This window comes from Phragmites australis, chromosome 10 (assembly GCF_958298935.1).
Source record: "Phragmites australis chromosome 10, lpPhrAust1.1, whole genome shotgun sequence".
Classification (NCBI taxonomy): Eukaryota; Viridiplantae; Streptophyta; class Magnoliopsida; order Poales; family Poaceae; genus Phragmites; species Phragmites australis.
This window is the reverse complement of record NC_084930.1, coordinates 6,313,534-6,331,600: the sequence shown is the minus strand read 5'-3', so window position 1 is coordinate 6,331,600 and position 18,067 is coordinate 6,313,534. Positions and strand designations below refer to the sequence as shown.

General features: G+C 48.9%; 1 protein-coding gene across 1 annotated transcript; it reads right to left on the bottom strand.

The window, feature by feature from the left end:
* Positions 1-8,087: 8,087 nt before the first annotated feature.
* On the bottom strand, positions 8,088-10,428 carry LOC133883721 (RPM1-interacting protein 4-like). The gene is made up of 4 exons (XM_062323138.1): positions 10,245-10,428; positions 8,723-9,220; positions 8,408-8,614; positions 8,088-8,329 (listed from the first exon to the last, which is right to left on the bottom strand). Exons 1-4 carry the CDS (start codon positions 10,248-10,250, stop codon positions 8,294-8,296), a joined length of 747 nt encoding a protein of 248 aa, XP_062179122.1. The 5' UTR covers positions 10,251-10,428; the 3' UTR covers positions 8,088-8,293.
* Between the last annotated feature and the right edge of the window lie 7,639 nt (positions 10,429-18,067).

Sequence of the window (18,067 nt, the reverse complement as noted above, 5' to 3'; positions counted from 1 at the left end):
TGCGGCCGACCTGCGAGTTAAGTGTGATTCGAATGGCGCGCTGGAAGGATGATCCAGCGTTGCGCAGGCCGAAGGGCATTGACATGTAGCAATAAGTCCCCACCGGGGTAGTAAAAGCAGTTTTTTCCTCGTCCCCTATGGCCATGCGAATCTGGTGATACCCAGAATTCGCGTCTAGGAAGCACAAAAGATCACATCCCGCAGTTGAATCTATGATTTGATCAATGCGAGGTAAAGGGAAAGGATCTTTTGGACAAGCCTTGTTAAGGTCGGTGTAGTCCACGCACATGCGGAGCTTGCCGTTGGCCTTCGGGACGACGACTGGATTTGCTAACCAGTCGGGGTGGAGGACTTCTCGGATAAATCCGGCGTCGAGGAGCTTGCGGACTTGCTCGCGGATGAACTCCTGGCGCTCTGGCGCCTGCCGCCGGACCTTCTGCTTCACCGGGCGAGCGTCCGGACGCACGGCCAAGTGATGCTCGATCACCTCCCTAGGGATCCCGGGCATATCGGACGGTTGCCAGGCAAACACGTCTGCGTTAGCCCGGAGGAAGGCGACGAGCGCGCTTTCCTATTTGCTGCCCAGGTCGCTGCCGATACGGACAACCTGGGCAGCGTCTTCGCCCACCTTGACCTCCTTCGTTGGAACGGAAGTGTCGGCGGCGAGTCGGGGTCTGGATGTAGAGGGTCCCGGGCCCCCTGAAGAGCCATCAGCCTCGGCTTGCGCTGAGACTAAGGCCATATAGGTTTGTTCGGCGCAGGAGACAGCGCCACCGGAGTCAGCGGTTACGGAGATAGAGCCTGCGGGGCCGGGCATCTTAACCGTAAGGTATGCATAATGCACGGCCATCATGAACTTGGCAAGCGCCGGACGCCCGAGGATGGCGTTGTAGGGGAGAGGGAGCTCTGCGACATCGAAGAGGACGCTCTCCGTACGAAAGTTGTCCCGGCTTCCGAACGTGACAGGCAACTCAACCTGCCCGAGGGGCAGGGAGTGCCCGGGCGTTACTCCACAGAAAGGGAGCGACGGCTTCAGGCGTCGGGAAGGCACTTGCAGCTTCTCAAAGGCCTCTTTGGAGAGGAGGTTGAGACCGGCGCCGCCGTCGACCAGCACTCTGCCGATTTTAACATTGCAGACAGTGGGAGACACGACCAGAGGCAGTCGCCCCACAGCTGCAGTACTGACGGGGTGGTCGGCCATGCTGAACGTGATCGGAGCATCCGACCACCTCAGGGGTCTTGCGGCCTCCTCGCTCGGGGTTGCCGAGCACACTTCGCGCCGCATGACTTTGATGCCACGGCGCGAGCAGGGTGTGTAGGCGCCTCCGTTGATGAAGGCAACCGTATGCTCGGGCTCCTGGAAGCCGAGCTCGGTATTGTCGGGGATGACCTCGGTATTGCCTCCCCCGCGGGATTCGTCGCGCTCCCTCTGGCGCTGCTCTACGAGTCCCTTGACCGTACGGCACTCCGTGAGATCGTGCCATCTGGTCTGGTGTATGGGACACCATTTACCTGGCTCAGGCCCCGCGGGAGCGGGGACCCTCGCTGGAATAGGGGGCCGACCAGGGGCCGGGGCTCTTGCTGGAGCTGATGCCCTAACCGGCGCTGGGGCCCTCGCGGGCGCCGAGGCCCTAGGAGGAGCCCGAGCAGGAGTCCTGACGGGGCGCCGATCGGCTTCGGGCCGACGCTCTTGTCGGTGATCGGGCTCTTGCTGCTTTCCACGAGCGGGGGCTTGAGCTGGCTCAACAGGAGCAGCCTCGCGCTTCCTCCTCTTTTTCTTTTCCCGCCTATCAGAGCGGGAAGAACTTGGTCGATCGGAAGTGGGGCGAGGAGCATGCCATGCCCTGGCCTCCGCCGCTTTGGCGCACTTATCGGCCAGTGCGAAAAGTTCCGCAGGGGTCTCGATCTCGTGCGTGCCTAGCTTCTCGAGCATCCGCTCATCGCGTACGCCCTGCCGAAAGGCAACAATAACAGCATGGGGGGCCACTCGCGGAATAGTGTTGCGAACCTGGCTGAAACGCTGTATGAATCGACGCAGCGTCTCCCCTTCCTGCTGTTGGACGGCGTGGAGGTCGCACTCCAGCCCGGGACGCGCGAACGTACCCTGAAAGTTGGCCACAAATTGGTGGCACAAATCGTCCCAGGAGCTGATAGATCCTGGGGGTAAGTTCATAAGCCAGGAGCGGGCGGAACCCCTCAAGGCAACATGAAAGTAATTTACCATCACCTTTTCGCTGCCTCCGGCCGCTTGGACGGCCGTCGTGTAGATCTGGAGGAACTCGACGGGGTCGATGGACCCGTCGTACTTCTCTGGCAGCTCGGGGCGGAACTTGGAAGGCCACCTCACCCGACGGAGCTCGGCGGTGAAGGCACGGCAACCGGTGCCGTACCCCGCAGCACGAGCGGGGGTTCTTGGTGGAGAGGAACGGCGAGCCGGGGATCCCCGGTGGTCGTGGGCCGGGAGAGAGGAAGCCTGGTCCTCTGCCCCAACCCCCTGCCGGGTCTCCCGCTGACGCTCGAGAGTGACCCGGGCATCTTCGTGGCCCCTGCGCTCGTCGAGGCGCAAGCGGAGGTCCCGGGCCTCCGACACGTCCGGGGGGATGACGCTCCGCCTGGAGACCCCCCGGCCCGTGCGGGTGTTGCCTGCTGAGGAGCCGACTCTGGCGGCACCGCGCTGAAAAGTGGCGCGAGGACTCTCGACCTGTACCTGGCGGCGAGCGGTGCCGACCAAAGCGGCGATGTCTTGCATCCACCGGCCTTCCGGAGTGTTTGGCGTGGCCTGAATGGGAGGGTGCCTGAGGAGGGCTTGCGCTGCAAGCAAGGCGCTCCCTGGGCTGGCCTCACTAAAAGCGAGCCTGCGCCGGGGCGGCGCCCGACGTGATCCAGAGGCGGGCCTAGCGGCCGGGGCCCTGACCATCTGCTGGGGGTCAGAGAGCACGCCGGCAGCGGCGGCGCTGATGGGCCCAGCGCCCTGATCCCCTTGGGCGGGAAAAACCTCTTGGCCGTGGGGCGGCGTTCCGTTACTGGAAGTGGAGCCGGAACACTGGAGACGATGCCCACCGGCCATCTTTTCCTGTGGAGAAAAAAGGGAAACAAACAATCTAGGGATATTCCCCCCTACCTGGCGCGCCAGCTGTCGGAGGGTGAACTCCTGTCGCAGGGATCCCGAGAGACCCCTTTTTAGAGATTCGGCCGGGGGGATGATCCTAGAAAAGTTTGCACGGGAAATGAGCGGAAAAGGAAATAAATGCGATGGCTTGCGGGGACACCGGGTTTTTGGACAGGTTCGGGCCGCGCGGAGGCGTAACACCCTACTCCTGTGTGAGTGTTATCTCTGGTTCTCGAAGGAGAACTCTTTTACAAAAGAGTCGAAGGCTCCTATGTTCTAGCTAGCTGGTCTCTTGATCGTCTTGCGATCGGGGCTGTTCTTTCCTTGTTCTCTTTTTCTGTCTTCGTCTATCCGTCCTCTCTAGCGTCCTCCTTCCTTTCCTTTTATAGATGCGCCGACCTCGACATATCCTGAATGGGAAAGAGGGGATGCCAATGCCCAGGTGCCACGGAGAAAGGCCTAATCATCTCATTTTGGCGAAGTGACAGGGGCGGTGGAGGAAGGCGGCGCGCATTCGACCACTAGCCGCTGTGGAAGCATCGGGGTGCCATAAAAGAAAGGCCCACCGGACAGCCTCAGAGGTGCCCGGTGCGCCCACTCTGTCTTGTTCTCCTGCCAGGGCAGGGTGGCAGGCCGAGTGCTTCGATTCTGGTAACGTTATCCCGAGGTGCGCAAGTGGAAACGGGACGGGACCCGTGCATTTAATGAACCCACGCCCCCCAGCCTGGGCATGGCCGGGTCTGACACTGGGGCGTGGGCAGCCGAGAATGTCAGGATGTCAGAATGCCAGGCCACGCGCGCCTATTAAATGCGGCATCGGGCCCTTGACTGGATGACACTCTGGCGACGGGGCCCTTTGAGTCTTTGAACGATCTTGCGCGAACCTTCTGGGGACCGAGTCCCCGGGGGCTGCCACGTGCAGCCCCGAGCACTATCTCCCGAGCACTTTAGAGGGACCTTCGGGGCACCGAGTCCTCGGGGGCTGCCACGCGCAGCCCCGAGCACCCTCTCCCGAGTACTTGAGTGAGACCTTCGGGGCACCGAGTCCTCGCGGGCTGCCACGTGCAGCCCCGAGCACCCTCTCCCGAGCACTTTAGAGGGACCTTCGGGGCACCGAGTCCTCGGGGGCTGCCACGCGCAGCCCCGAGCACCCTCTCCCGAGTACTTGAGTGAGACCTTCGGGGCACCGAGTCCTCGCGGGCTGCCACGTGCAGCCCCGAGCACCCTCTCCCGAGCACTTTAGAGGGACCTTCGGGGCACCGAGTCCTCGGGGGCTGCCACGCGCAGCCCCGAGCACCCTCTCCCGAGTACTTGAGTGAGACCTTCGGGGCACCGAGTCCTCGCGGGCTGCCACGTGCAGCCCCGAGCACCCTCTCCCGAGTCTCTGCTTTTACCTTGCAGGGTGGTGATATGTGGTGGGCGGCCGGTTTGGCCTCGGGACTTAGGGACCCCTGGTTCTAAATACACCGACAGACGACTAGTAAATAATATATGTGACCATTCAATAGTAGCTAGATCAGTTTACAGTACCTATAAATAGTGTACAGTGCCTGCGACTATTGATTAGTGCCTGCGATTGGTGAACATTACCTTTGACCACTGACCATTATCATCTATCAGTGAACACTAACCCTAATCCTAAATATGTGACACCCTGATCCTGAATATGTGATATGGATAGATGTTTAGATTGAGAACGTAATTGAATCTAAGAAGTTTGAACTGTAATAAAAGATATTTAATAGATATATGATAATTTACGTGGTTAAATAGAAAAGATATTAGTTATATAAAAATAAAAATTATATATTAGAAAGTATAGTCGAATTATATCTGTAAGTTTTATTATGTTTATATTAGGACTTCTGATTTTATACGGCTAAAATCTACCACCTTTAAATATGAGATGATCATAATCGATTAAAATCATCAAACAACCGATCAACCATACAATAGCACCTATTTTTTTTTTATCTACCTTCTATAGTCTTGTCTTTTTTCTTCTTCCTTCTACTGCTACTTGTTTTTTATCTCGATGAGTAACAATAAGTCACTGGCTGATCGTGCCCTGACAGGTACCTCCCAGATGCGATTTGTTAATGAAGATCCAGGGCTTTAGTACCAGACTGAGTTTCACAGGTGTTGCTCTCCGAGTTAGTTATCATTTATTTTATAAATAGATTCCTCGTTATCGTAAAAACACAATAATTATCTTTGTTATTGTATGCTTTACACATAATATTACGAATTACATACGAGGCGTTTAGTATTTAGGTGACATCTTTTTATATCAACAGTGTCCTTCCCTTACGGCTGTGCTGCGCTAGTGCGTGCGCTCCCTGACCAGAGCTTGTCTTCTTCTGCCGTTGAGTCCACGCGCCACCAAGGCACAAGCCCTCTCTCCTCTATCTATCACCCAGCAGAGCATGCACGCGGATGCAATTGAGTGAGAAAGCCAATCGGGAGTCAGCAGAACACCTTGATTCCATCCAAGCAGGCTAGTACTAGTTGCTTACAAAAGGACCAATTGTGTTCTTACTTTTACTTGAAAGTAAAATTATAATTTTATTTCTATTTTTATAACTTTGTAATTTTATTTCTGTTTTTTTAATTAAAGATTGTGTTTACTCTTATTCTGTTAAAAGCCCTTAACAATATAAATACAGCTTAAAAGGACATGTATATCTTATAGACTTTGTCTCTACTTTTCTTATGACTATGTAAAAGGCAGATAACAAGATTTATTTTCCTATGAATATTATAATGCTACAGTCAATTTAACATTGTAAGATTAAATCCATTTCTCAACTTTTTCCAACCGATTATTAACAAGTGGAACTTTTTACACCCAGCTGCAGCTAGCCACTGAGACTAAGCATGGGGCCGGACTGGTTGACCTGGTAAGGAGGGCCCAGGTAGCCATGGTCGATGGTATGGCGCGCTCGCCAGCGCCCATGGCATGCAGCAGCTCGGGTGCTCACGGGTGCAGCAAGAGAGCTCGCGGGGAGGGAGGAAAGGGGAGTAGTGAGCCTCAATAGTGTTTAGGCAAGCTCACCCAAGGTTCATTCGGCGTGGGAGATGATGCAGCGACGACTCACAGCGGGGAGGCGTTGTCGGCCTGAGTTGGAGATGAAGAACGGTGCGCGAAACTTGATTTGGCCTGGGAACTGAGGGATTCAGGTGGGATTCGGCGGGGAAAGCTCCGCACGACCTTCCAAAATGTGATTTGGAGCTTGGTTGGGCGGATCTTTGCTAGGTGGCTTTGAATTTGAGATCGGTGATGCTGCAATGGTGGTGTGCTGCTCAATGGTGCTTGGTTGTGAGAGGAGAACGAGGGGGAGAGCAGTGGCGGAGCTCTGGGCAGTGGGAAGGCCAAAAGCTCAACGGAGATGGTGAGTAGGATCAGCTCAGTGTTGATGCAGCTCTTGATGGGGAAAATGGCAGAGGAAGATGTGCTGCTGCTTGTAGCAGAGAGAGAGAGAGAGAGAGAGGAGCTGGAGAGGAGATAAGGTTTGGGAGGGAGTGGACCGCGCCGCCCCTCGCCTGCGCCCTGCCGTCATCAAGAGAGAGTCACGGGTTAGTCACGGATGGTGAAAGCATAAGGAGAGGGCAGTTTGGTCTTTATTCCATTTTTCTTTCATTTTTTCTTTTCTTAAATTTATTTAATCTAGCTTCACATAACGAAACCCAAACTAGGGGCAAACGGTAATTTCACTATGAAAAAGATGAGTAAAATCATAAAGTTGAAAATAGAGACAAATTCACAGATGTAATTCAAAGTAGGGCAAGAACACAATTTCCCCAAAGAAAAGAAAAGGTGAACCTACTTACGGATGGACTCCCATCACCTCCACGATCTGAACCTGCACCGTTGACCAATTGGATCTTGAGCTAACATTGAGGAGCTCGATTAAAGCTAGATTTGACGTCATGGATCTCGATTTGAGCTCAATTTAGCAATGAAGGGGCCCATGTGAGCTCCATTTGGCAGATGTGGAAGAGGTCGCCAGTTTGCCGACAACAAGATCGTCTGAAGTGCACCTTGTGAGCTCGGACAACGGATATGGGCTTGGTAAGCTCGGATTTGGGTGGATTTATGAATCAAGCTTACTTTGGGAGAGAAGAGAAGTGTCATGTCAGCATAAAATGCACTAGGTGTGTTTGATGTGGCGCCAGCGGGGACAAAAACCGGTTTCAAAACGGGAAGGAATTTCCTTTGATTACCTATATATCTGCTTGTAACTTACCCACATCTACTACTATACCAAGATTAATCTAAAGTGCAACTGGCACAACGTTTCATATGCTTTTCACTGAACATTAATTTAGATATCTCTCAATTATATTATGGAGTCAGGAGACAAACTAAAAAAGAAAGAAAATATTATACCGTGGACGGCCACGCATGTATTAACGAATATTGTGACTGTGAGGGAAAACAATTTTTTTTTTTGCGTGAGACATTAATTCAATAGAGGAATATAGTAAGGAAACATGATCAATATATGGGTATCAATCACATCTAAATCCTATATCAAAAGCATTTTACATTTCTAAAAATATTTTTAGCCCGTGTAGGTGTACGAGTTGATAGACTAGTCATATCTAATTTTTAATAGAATCTAGTAATTCATACATCTATTTGTCACCTCATATATAGAAACTCGACCATAGCGAAAAGACATTCCGTGGCTTTGTCTTAAGAGAGAAGTGTACCGAACCCTTCAAAAAGGTACTCACACAACCCGTAAATACCCAGATTCAAACCTGGGTGGACGACCTTCCAATTAGAGGCTCTGTCAACCAAGGTGTTGCTCGGTTCGCAATTCCATATAAAATGATAATATGCATATAGGCAAATACTTGTGCGGCTAAGAAACATAAGTGAAATCTAAGACATCTCAAGAATCTAAATGAACCATAGAATAATAATATGCACATAATTATACATTATAACATGTGTAGAATAGTAGTGAAATCTTCCACTCAACTCAACCTGTTCTTTTCTCCCCCACTTTCTTTTAGCTGTTTTTCTCCCCATTTTGGTTACATAGCAATTGAATGAATGAAAAGAACACACTAGCCTCATAAAAAAAATCAACCATAGGGAACGGAATGTGGAAGATACAGCCCCTGCCCAGTAATGTCGTATCAAGGTTGCTCGCATATTCAGATACATCGTTCTCAGTCTCTGACGGTGGGGAGGAAGCATCCAAACATCTGCACACACAAAAAAGAGCCATACATTTCAACACAAAACCCATGAGAACATTTGAAACTGGCGAGTGATCGCCGTACCTTAGACAGGAAGGGGGTGTCCCGATGAGAGCGCCTCGCCGCGGCGCCCTCCGGCGGCGGCGACGGCGCGCGCGGTACGTCCGGCACCGCGGCCCTGGCCACCTCCCGGTGCCGCTTCACGTTGTCGAACTGCACCGTGAACCCCTGCGCGGCTGACGCCGCGCTCTGCTCGTCCCACACGCCGAACTTGGGCACGGTCGACGGCCTCTGCCGATTCTGCCGCGCGCGACAAACAGACGAGGCGGCACGTCAATCACATCTGCATGCGCGGCGTGCATGGATTCGTGCAACGCGGGAAGTTGACAAGTTACTCACCGGCGCGTTGCTCTGTGGCGAGGCGGACCGCGCCCGCAGCGCCGGCGCCGCGTAGTGCTGCTGCCTCGGCGCCTGTGGGGCGCGGAGGCCGCCGCCGCCCCCGTGCCCGGTCGGGGGGTGGTGCTGGTAGTGCCCGTCGTGGTGTTGGGGCGGCCGGGGGTCCGGACGCGGGTGGTACTGCGGCGGCGGCGCGAACTTACTCTGCTCGGCGCCCCTGCGGCTCGGGTCGGACGCCGTGCCGCTACTGCTCCCGACTCGCCTGTGGCTCTGCCCGCTCGGCCGCCTCAGCGGCGGCGGCTCGCGGTGGCCACTCGAGGTCACCGGCCTCGACGACGGAGTGACGGCCATCATGGGGCCCTCCACGGGGTCGTTGGGGTTGTGCGGCCGGTGCAGCGGCGGCGCTGTGGCGCCCTTGTTCTCGCGCACCTTGTTGAAGTAGACCGTGTACCCGACATTGTCGCTGTCCCAGGTGCCGAACTTGGGCACGGTGGGACGTTTCTGCACGTCCATGAACGAAGCATCCACGTGTTCAGGTGCATGCAAATGCCAATTTAAATTTTCACTTGGATTTAAATTTGTTTATCTAGTGTAGTAAATATTTGATGCAAATGCCAGCGAGACTAAATGAAGCAAGTGAAATGGCTAAGAACGTTTCCAAAATTTTCTTATTTAATTGATTGATCTTAGTGATCGTCAGCTAAGAGCTTGTGAATATTGTATCCAGGTCAACTCTAGAATCTGTAATAGTATGCGACTGACTATCGAGACTTGAAGGTGGTTGGCTACGGGAGATCTCAGAATATAACACTAAATTCTGAAAGATATACGAATTTAGTATTATATTCTGAACATTTTCAGTTAGCTACACCATAGATATACGAAGACAACTGTCCGCGAGTAGAAAATAGGGATGTGTGCTTATATGTTTTCTAAAAGTGATTGAAATGGTAAAACAAAGAGGAAAAGAAGATTCTTTGATGTCTTCAACCAATATTTTTTTTTTCTTTCTTTCAAGAGTAGACTCGCTCTCATCTCCGTGGGTTGCGTAGAACGCGTAGAAACCTTCAAGGAGAAGCTCAAAATTTTGAAGGCTTATCTTCTCTTGCTCCTCTCAACAAGGATAAACCTATTGTTCTGTACTAGCTTCATTTACACGAAATGAATCTAGACATGGATCATTAGGCTGCGTGCATCACGATGCAGAGGTTGAAACCTTTTTTTCCATATCTAAAACCGGTCTCCAGTTCCATGTCATTTTTTCGACGAAACGACTAAATTCCAGCATGTTCGTACCATGAATCATGACCCTAGCATCAGTTCGTTGCCAACTTCAATGCGACGATCCATTTAGGTTGAGAAGCTATCAAATGCCTAAAAATGACCCTAAATTCGTGACTAAGCCGTGATGCATGCTACTATTTGACCGGCCACTAGTTGGGCCAAAGCCAAAAAATATGAAACTTAAGCGAAACATGAGCAAAACCATGCATCAACGCACACCAGGCAATAACGAAACACTTACGGCCATACGCCCGGAGAGGAACCGACCGGCGACAGCAACGGCGACGGCGACGCGATGCCTTCTTCTCTTCTCCTCCCTTCTCCTGCAGAGAGAGAGAGAGAGAGGCGGCAACGGCAGGCCTCAATGCAGGGGCGGCAGGCAGAGGTGGAAGAAAGGCTCCTAAAAGAAAAATATTCAGGAGCTTAAATTTGACAACCCTCTATTAAAAGAAGAGCCCAATTCAGTCATGTACTTTTATAGACGGGAAGGAGAAGAGCTGCAAGGTGGTGTGGCGTCGTGCACCATCGTGTTCCTACCTACCGAAACCGAGTCGCTGCTCTTTCGCCAGTTTCCAGGTCTGCCTTCTCGCCGTTGCGTTCTGACCCCGCCTCGGCAGAATCGTCGCTGGCTTCCTCGGCTCGAGATCTCTGGCTGGTTAATGTGGGAAACGTTGCCGTTGTGCATGCGTGAGTCTCTTTCTCTGCAGTTTGTCCAGCATCTGCTTTGCCTGGTAAGAGCGACTCGCGTGTGATCGGCATGGCTTTTTCCGACCATGGAAATAGGAGGGGGTTCGGGTCTTTCCCCTTTCGGTCATGGGATGCAGCGAGTACTCCCAAGAGGCAAAAGATGCAGTCATATTGACAAAACCATGATTAACATGCTAGGTACTAATGGCCATGCACTACTATAAAAATAGTTATTAGTACTGACTTAAAAACGTCATCGATGATTGTTTTTAACTAACACTGATTACTTGATATTAATAATTATAGATTATCAGTGTTAGTTATATAACTGGTATTTGACCTTTGCAACAGAGAACCGACACTAATACTGGCACTATCAGTACCGGTTCTTATTAACAACCGACGCTGATACATATTACTGGATAAAAAAAGCTCATATAGAAACAAAAATAATTTCAACTAAAATGTAGTAGCTCAATCCAGCATATCGTATACATATGTATCAAAGTTACAAATATCAAATGGAGCAAACAACCATGATTTCTTTCTCCAGTGTTACCACTGGCAAATTTGTAAGGATTCTCTGTCAAATTTCAAAGAAGCATCATCAGAAGAAATTATCATGTTAATTAGAACAACGATGAGAGAGCAATCAGTGCTAATAGATGTCTAGCATATTCTCTCAACCAATTACAATACTAGGCTATACAAATGAACCAGCTTACTCCCTAAATGACATTTCAACAAACAATTAGTGTGCATGAGGAGGAGGTCTTATACTTTGCTTAATTGGAGACGAGGTTGTCGACAGCAGACATTGGGCGAGACAGAGGCGATAGTGGGCATGCGATTGCAACATTGTACTACCACAGCTCTCGAGGCACGCGACTGCAGCTGCTGAACGGCTCCTCCACCACACTGCCTCCCCCGTGGACATGTGCGCCTTCCTTGCCACGTCGAGCTTCTCCAGGACGGCCACAAATGATGGCTCTGGCCAGTCCCCATCGGAATAACGTAAACCTGGACAGACACATCAAAACAAGAGATGGGAGTATCAGCCTCCAAGCGGACGGCCTCAACAATGACGACCTTGGCCATGGCCAGTGTGATCTCCGACCCTAGCGAGATCCATGGCTGGATCCGTTGGATCCCGTTGTGGATCTCACAAGGGATAGAGTTGCTGGTGGGGAAGGCTGGGAGGAAGTCAGTGAGTAGAGAGAGAGGGAGAGGCCAGTGAGGAGAGAGAGAGAGGGAGAGACCGGTGAGGGGAGAGAGGCCGGTGAGGGAGCCTGGGAGGAGCACCCGTGGGTGTGAAGAGATAAGGGAGAGGAGGCCGGTGAGTGCAGGCATGAATTACAGTGTATAAAATTTTTGGATCCACTGATCGTATCAGTGTCAGCTCGAATTATAAACTAGCACTGATACTATCAGTGTCAGTTTATAATTCAAGCCGGTACTGATACTGAGTATCAATGCCAGTTCAACCCAGCTCGATCATTAATCGAGTGCGAGAAGTTACAAACTGGCACTAATACTTCATTAGTGCTGATTCTAACCTAGCCAATGCTGATGACACAGCTCGAATGACCTATTCTGTTGTAGTGATGTGATCAACATGAATCCCTAGTCCTAAAGTTGAACATTGAATAAGCGGAAGCGTGAACACATACCGGATTCCGGTGAAGCTATTAGGGGTGTAGTGTCGTCAAAGCAAGCTCGTGGATGCGTAGTCGATGTCATGGACGCTAGCATGAGGAAGAGATCGCTGGCTTGGTGTAGCTGATCAATGTGGTCACCGTTGATGTTGTAGCGGTGTCGGCCTTCACCTCGTAGTAGCACCTATGAGAATCGGTAGGATTTAGAGACGAGGTTAGGCCTAACATGAATGACGATCCTTGGGTATTGAGCTCCCCCTCATGTATTTTTACGACATTGTCCAAGATGGACTACAACCGTCGTGTTAGTTGCGCCTCCGGTAATCGATGCATACCTGGAAACGGAACTCCCCTTATCTCTCGTTTCTGTTAGGGTACATTAGACCGAGATCAATTTCAACATAACATATTAAAATTGCCAGGTAAAAGGTACCACATGGTGAATCCTATCTGCACAGAAGCATGCTACCAACCACAAGACCTTTGCTCCCATTAAACTTTCAGTAATGACTCAAGACTACTGGATGATACAGTGCAATGTTGCATTGTCAACAAACCTCTTGGCCTCTATTTTTTTACGAGAGAAGAAGTTTAGGGAGATGAGGTGAAGGAGGAAGAAGAATATCAACCTCCCTCTGTAACTTCGCTATGTCTGTCACTGTAGACAAGCATCCGGGACTCCGAGAGGACGGTTATCTGGTATGGAAAATCTATAGCACAATGTCCGTTACATAATCTGTGACATCCTACATGAATATTCAGTGTGTAATAGAATAATATAGTGGGGATAGCAAACAATGATCCATGACAATGACACGGGCATCTCTTGTTTTCATTTTCTACTGGAAGAAACTGAATAATGGATAGTAAGATAGAGTCACATATGAATGAATGGAACAGACAGATGCAGCTGAACAAGCTAAAAATGAAACGAATGATTAGACAATGATATCCCAAAAAGAGGTTCTGAATGGAAATCAAAACAGTTCTCAGTGGCATCACTTCGCTATTTGCCTAATTTTCAGCAGCGCCAATGCCATATAGTTGTCGTTTGCTACAGTAGCATGATGCAATAACTAGTTTAGGTTCAGAGTGTTGAAGTATAAGTAAATTACCTATTTTTCCATATTAGCTTTTGAGTGAATTGGTCGGTGCACGCCGCTCATTATGGCATCAAGATCAGAGGTCTTGAGTTTGAATCCTGACGGGTGCAATTGAATAAAAAATTGTAGTTGGCTCCTATTTCCACATCTGATGTTTGAGGGAGCCTTCACGTGAAGTGGAGTATTGAAATATAAGTGAATTACCAATCTTTTCCTATTAGTTTAGGATTTTGGGTGAATTGGTCTGTGCATGCCGCTCAATACAGGGAATAACTTCTCGTAGTTGTAAATATAAAGTCTTTACCATTTGAGAAACCAAGTTAAAATGTGCATTGATTTATATGTGATGAGTGATTGACGAGGTTGTGGATTTGATTTTTTTGATTTATGGGGTTGCAAAAGTATGTATATGTACTTCAATTATGATTATGACTAACCAAAGTTGTAGAGAAAATGGAGTTAGCGTATTTGTCTCTAAGTCCAGAAAAATTATACACGCCGAATGGTTCGGTGCTTTGGAAGTTAAACAAGTCGGATGGTCTGGCGTTCGGACAAAGTACACGCCGGAGCATTTCAAGACAGAGGCAAAACTTGAAGTACACATCGGATGGTCCGGTGTTGGGGTGAAGTGAACATCGGAGCATTTCATGCAGCAAGGTTGTAAACTGGCTCTAGCAGATTTGAACACACCAGATGGTCTAGCGACGGGTATGAATGCACGCCAGAATATTTCTTGCAGAGAGGAGTCCAGTCGAAGTGCTCTGCTGAGTTGCACATGCTAGATGGTCTGATGCTCAGAAGGAGTATGCGTCGGATCATCCGGTATTCATGATTTTTCTGAGACGTGCTTTGAACTAAGGATTACAATTTGGACTAACAACAGGTTGAGTTATATGTTGTTGGAGATGCATGTTTGCTCTCATGATGTGTAGGTGGTGGATGCAACTTGGCGGCTAACGATAGGAAGATTGGGGCTAAGCAAGGAGCTTGGTTCCAAATAATCGAGAGAGCTGGGTGGAGTAAAGGGTGATCCTAGCTATGCACATGGAGGTCAAGCAAAGCATAAGAAGATGGGTGAAGATAGCGTATTGACAAAGTCAAATAAAGGGGATATCGGTGCAAGTAACAAGGCGACCCAAGGGATTGGAAGCAGGAGAGACTTGCCGACGGTTAAGATCGCAAGACGGAGTACACGTGTTGATATCGGGATACTTTCTTGGGGCCAGAGAAAGCGACAGTGAGTCACGCTTTAAGAAGCGTGAAAGGCAGTTTTGAGGTTTGGCCTCAAAACCATAGATGGATAGAGTGCATGTGGCATAATTATGGAGCTAGCATCGAGGTGAAGCTAAGTCGTGAAGAAGCCATGACCGTTAGATGAACAGAGTGAAAAATAGATCAAAATACCCTCAGTGGTAGATAGATTTATTACAAGAGAGAAGTATTTTGTGAACAAGGAATCTTGGCATCCAAGAAAGCTGTTGGGAGAGGTTGAGCCAGTCATTTGAGATTGAGAGCTAAGGTTTTAGAGGAGAGGGAGATGGTAACTTAGCCTATGTGTAGATGAGAGCTTTTGGTGAGCAAAATACTTTTGGAATCTGTCGAAAAGAGGGTTGTCATCTCCTTCTAGTTTTTCTCTATTGGTTTTGTTGCTTCGTTGTGAGTTTTTCCTTCTTGGATGAGATTTTCGTTTTGGTTTTTAGGCTGAAATTTTTCCTCCATGTGAAGTTGTTCTTCTTGTTTCCAGTGGCATAAAATTCACATACCAATGTATACAAGTGGGTCTTGAATTTTCTTGCCTCTAGATCATCAACCTGAGAGTTTCTTCTACCAGTGATCTTATCCTTGTCTCAAAGGATTCTTTCCTCAAGTTGCAATCTTTTTATGCAAATGATTCATGGATTGTGTTTCATTGGAACATAGGGTTCACAAACAATCATAAGAGCCACGATTTACTTTGTGTTCTTGATTGCAACTTGTTTGTCTCCAAATTTTGCTTTTGCTTGAGCTTTTGAGGTGCGTTGGGTGAACCTAAGAAGAAGACCATCCAATTCAAAAGAATTTGGTAAGATGCATATTCACCCTCCTCTATCCACCATTCTCTGTCCAACAATTGGTATCAGAGCTAGTTTGATCACCTATTGACCTTAACCGGCTTTGTGATCCGTTGGCGATAGTGGAGAGAAGTGAGTGTCATGTCTGAAATCCGTAATCACATGATTAAGCCTAATCGTGTGTCATTAGAATCATGCCTAAATTTGGACAATTTATTTTGACACACTAGAGCAATTCGTTTCGAGTCAATCGAATGAGAAAAGGAAATTAAGGAGAGAAAGGAATATAATTCATGTTGAAAATATCTTCCTTCTCTTGCATGTGGGACCCATTTGAGTGGCCAACCACTCCATTTCCCTCTCCCCCACGTGCAGCCACCCACTCCCTCACTCCCACCGCGATCTCTCTCTCCCTCCAGTTTCCAACTGGCCAAGGAGAAGAGCAGCCCCTCCCTCTCAAGCTCTCTCTCTTTCTCCCTCAATTCCTCCCTCTAGAAGCTGAATCGAGGTACACATGTGGTATTCACAGGATCACTAGCTCATTAGCTTCCCATCCATCCAATTCATTTGTGTTTTCCGGGAAGATTCGAGCCGTTCTTGACGTTCTTGGTGTTTTTGCTTCAAGCACAAGGAACCGTGGTTGGACTCCTCTTCCTAGGCGATTTCTTCATTTCCTTCATCACCCAGTGGTCACCAACCTCCACAAGCACCGTTGGTAAGTCCCTTAGGCTTCCCTCGGCAAGAATATGTGAATTGGTGGGTCGATTTTGAATTTGGAGCTAAGTTTGCGGAGTTCTCGAGTTCTCGAGCTTTGGAGCAAAAAGAGAGAATTCGGATGAGATTTGTGCTAAAAATCGTGTTGCTAGGTTGGTGAGTGAGTTTTAGACTATGAACTATCTCAAACATGTTTCCCTTTGGTTTGGAGGGGCTCGCAAAACAAATCGGTTGTGTTCTCCCCCTCGAAGCAACCTATCTGGACAACCCAGATAGTCCGGGTAGAACCCAGATAGTCCAGGTAGCCTATTGAAAACCCCGATGAATTGTGATAAAAAATCGTTAGGGTTTATGGTGCAAGTTGAATCTAGAACCCTTCATATAGTGTATATGTATGTTTGTGTAGGATAGATTTAACATGCGAATCAAATCGATCGAGGAAGATCATCGACAAGTGCAAGTCTTCCTAACCCAGATAGTCCGGGTTAACTCCGGGAGGGTCCTGGTTAATTCGATTTAGATTTAGAAGAGAACTCTCGCTCGGAGCCTTACCCGGACACTCCAGCCTAACCCGGAGGTTCCGAATTCGACCTGGAGTCTTCGACCTCTTGTTAGCTTTCTAAAATCGTTTAGATCTCAAAGTTTGCTATTATTTCGTATGTCTTGCACTTTTAGCTTGTTCTTATGCATATTGTAGCATACATTGTTGCACTTCATTTATACTCATCATTGCACGTGTTCTTCTTTAGTGAACAAGAATCCGGTGTGTGACGCGGGTGTGGTTGAAGGTGACACCGAGTCACACAGGTTCTACGAATTCTGTGTGGGTAGCATCAGGCAGTTGTCTGTGTAGCAAGGCAAACATCTAAGCATGTTCTCCTATTAATTTGGATCATATGTGTCTAATGTGATAAAATATGCTTTATATACGTTATGCATGTTGTTGAGTTAACGTCGGGTCTTGTATGGGTAGAACCTATGTTGATACATTACATCCCATCTTGAGTTATTGGCGATGCATCTCCTTGTAATTGAGATTTAACTTTATGATGGTCTAGTTTATAAGTTAACCAAAATGCTTAGCCATGCATATATTCTCTGGTAGAGGTCAAGCGGTGGTTCAACCCTATTCGTGAGCTATAGGCTTTAATTATTGTCACATTGATAACCATGTTGGGTTGATGGTGTGGGTTAGATTAGTAGTGAGGATGAGGCGATATGTGGGTGGTGTTAGTGGTGTTTCTCCTGCCCTGATGTGGAGTTATCTGGGGTAGGTCGGGAGAGGAACCCGGATACTGTAGACCACTTGTGTCGCTTAAGCACCGATCGTTATTACAGTTAGCTCTAACACTTACCATACTTACCACATGTCAATCTAATGTGGAGTTATCTAGGGTAGGTCGGGAGAGGAACCCGGATACTGTAGACCACTTGCGTCGCTTAAGCACCGATCGTTATTGCAGTTGGCTATAACACTTACCATACTTACCACATGTCAATCTAATGGTAAGATAAGCCTAATGCCTATGTAGCTATAATCATTTGAGCTTGCACATCGACGGTGTGAGCGGATGGGCTTGTAAGAGACACTTGAAGTTGATATGAGAGTTAACCTATGTAGGCTCCGCACTGAGCGATGCCTAATTCAATTGGTTGGGGCTTATTGGGAATGGTTGACACGAGTACCCCTTGGGTGAACCTGTATGGTCACTCAAGATGTATGGTCCTCGAGTCTTGTGGGTAAAGTTAGACCCCCCTGCAAGGTATAAAAATATTTTGAAATGCTACGCTCTTGGTCATAAGCATGCTTTTATCCATTTGCAGCAGTCGTAGAGTTACGAGTTTGGTCTGAGG

Bases quoted from the DNA above. Each gene is read 5' to 3' on its own strand.
- LOC133883721 (XM_062323138.1), bottom strand. The intron at 8,615-8,722 runs GTGAGTAACTTG...CAGAATCGGCAG, and splicing joins CGCCACAGAGCAACGCGCCG to AGGCCGTCGACCGTGCCCAA. The intron at 8,330-8,407 runs GTACGGCGATCA...TTGTGTGTGCAG, and splicing joins ACACCCCCTTCCTGTCTAAG to ATGTTTGGATGCTTCCTCCC.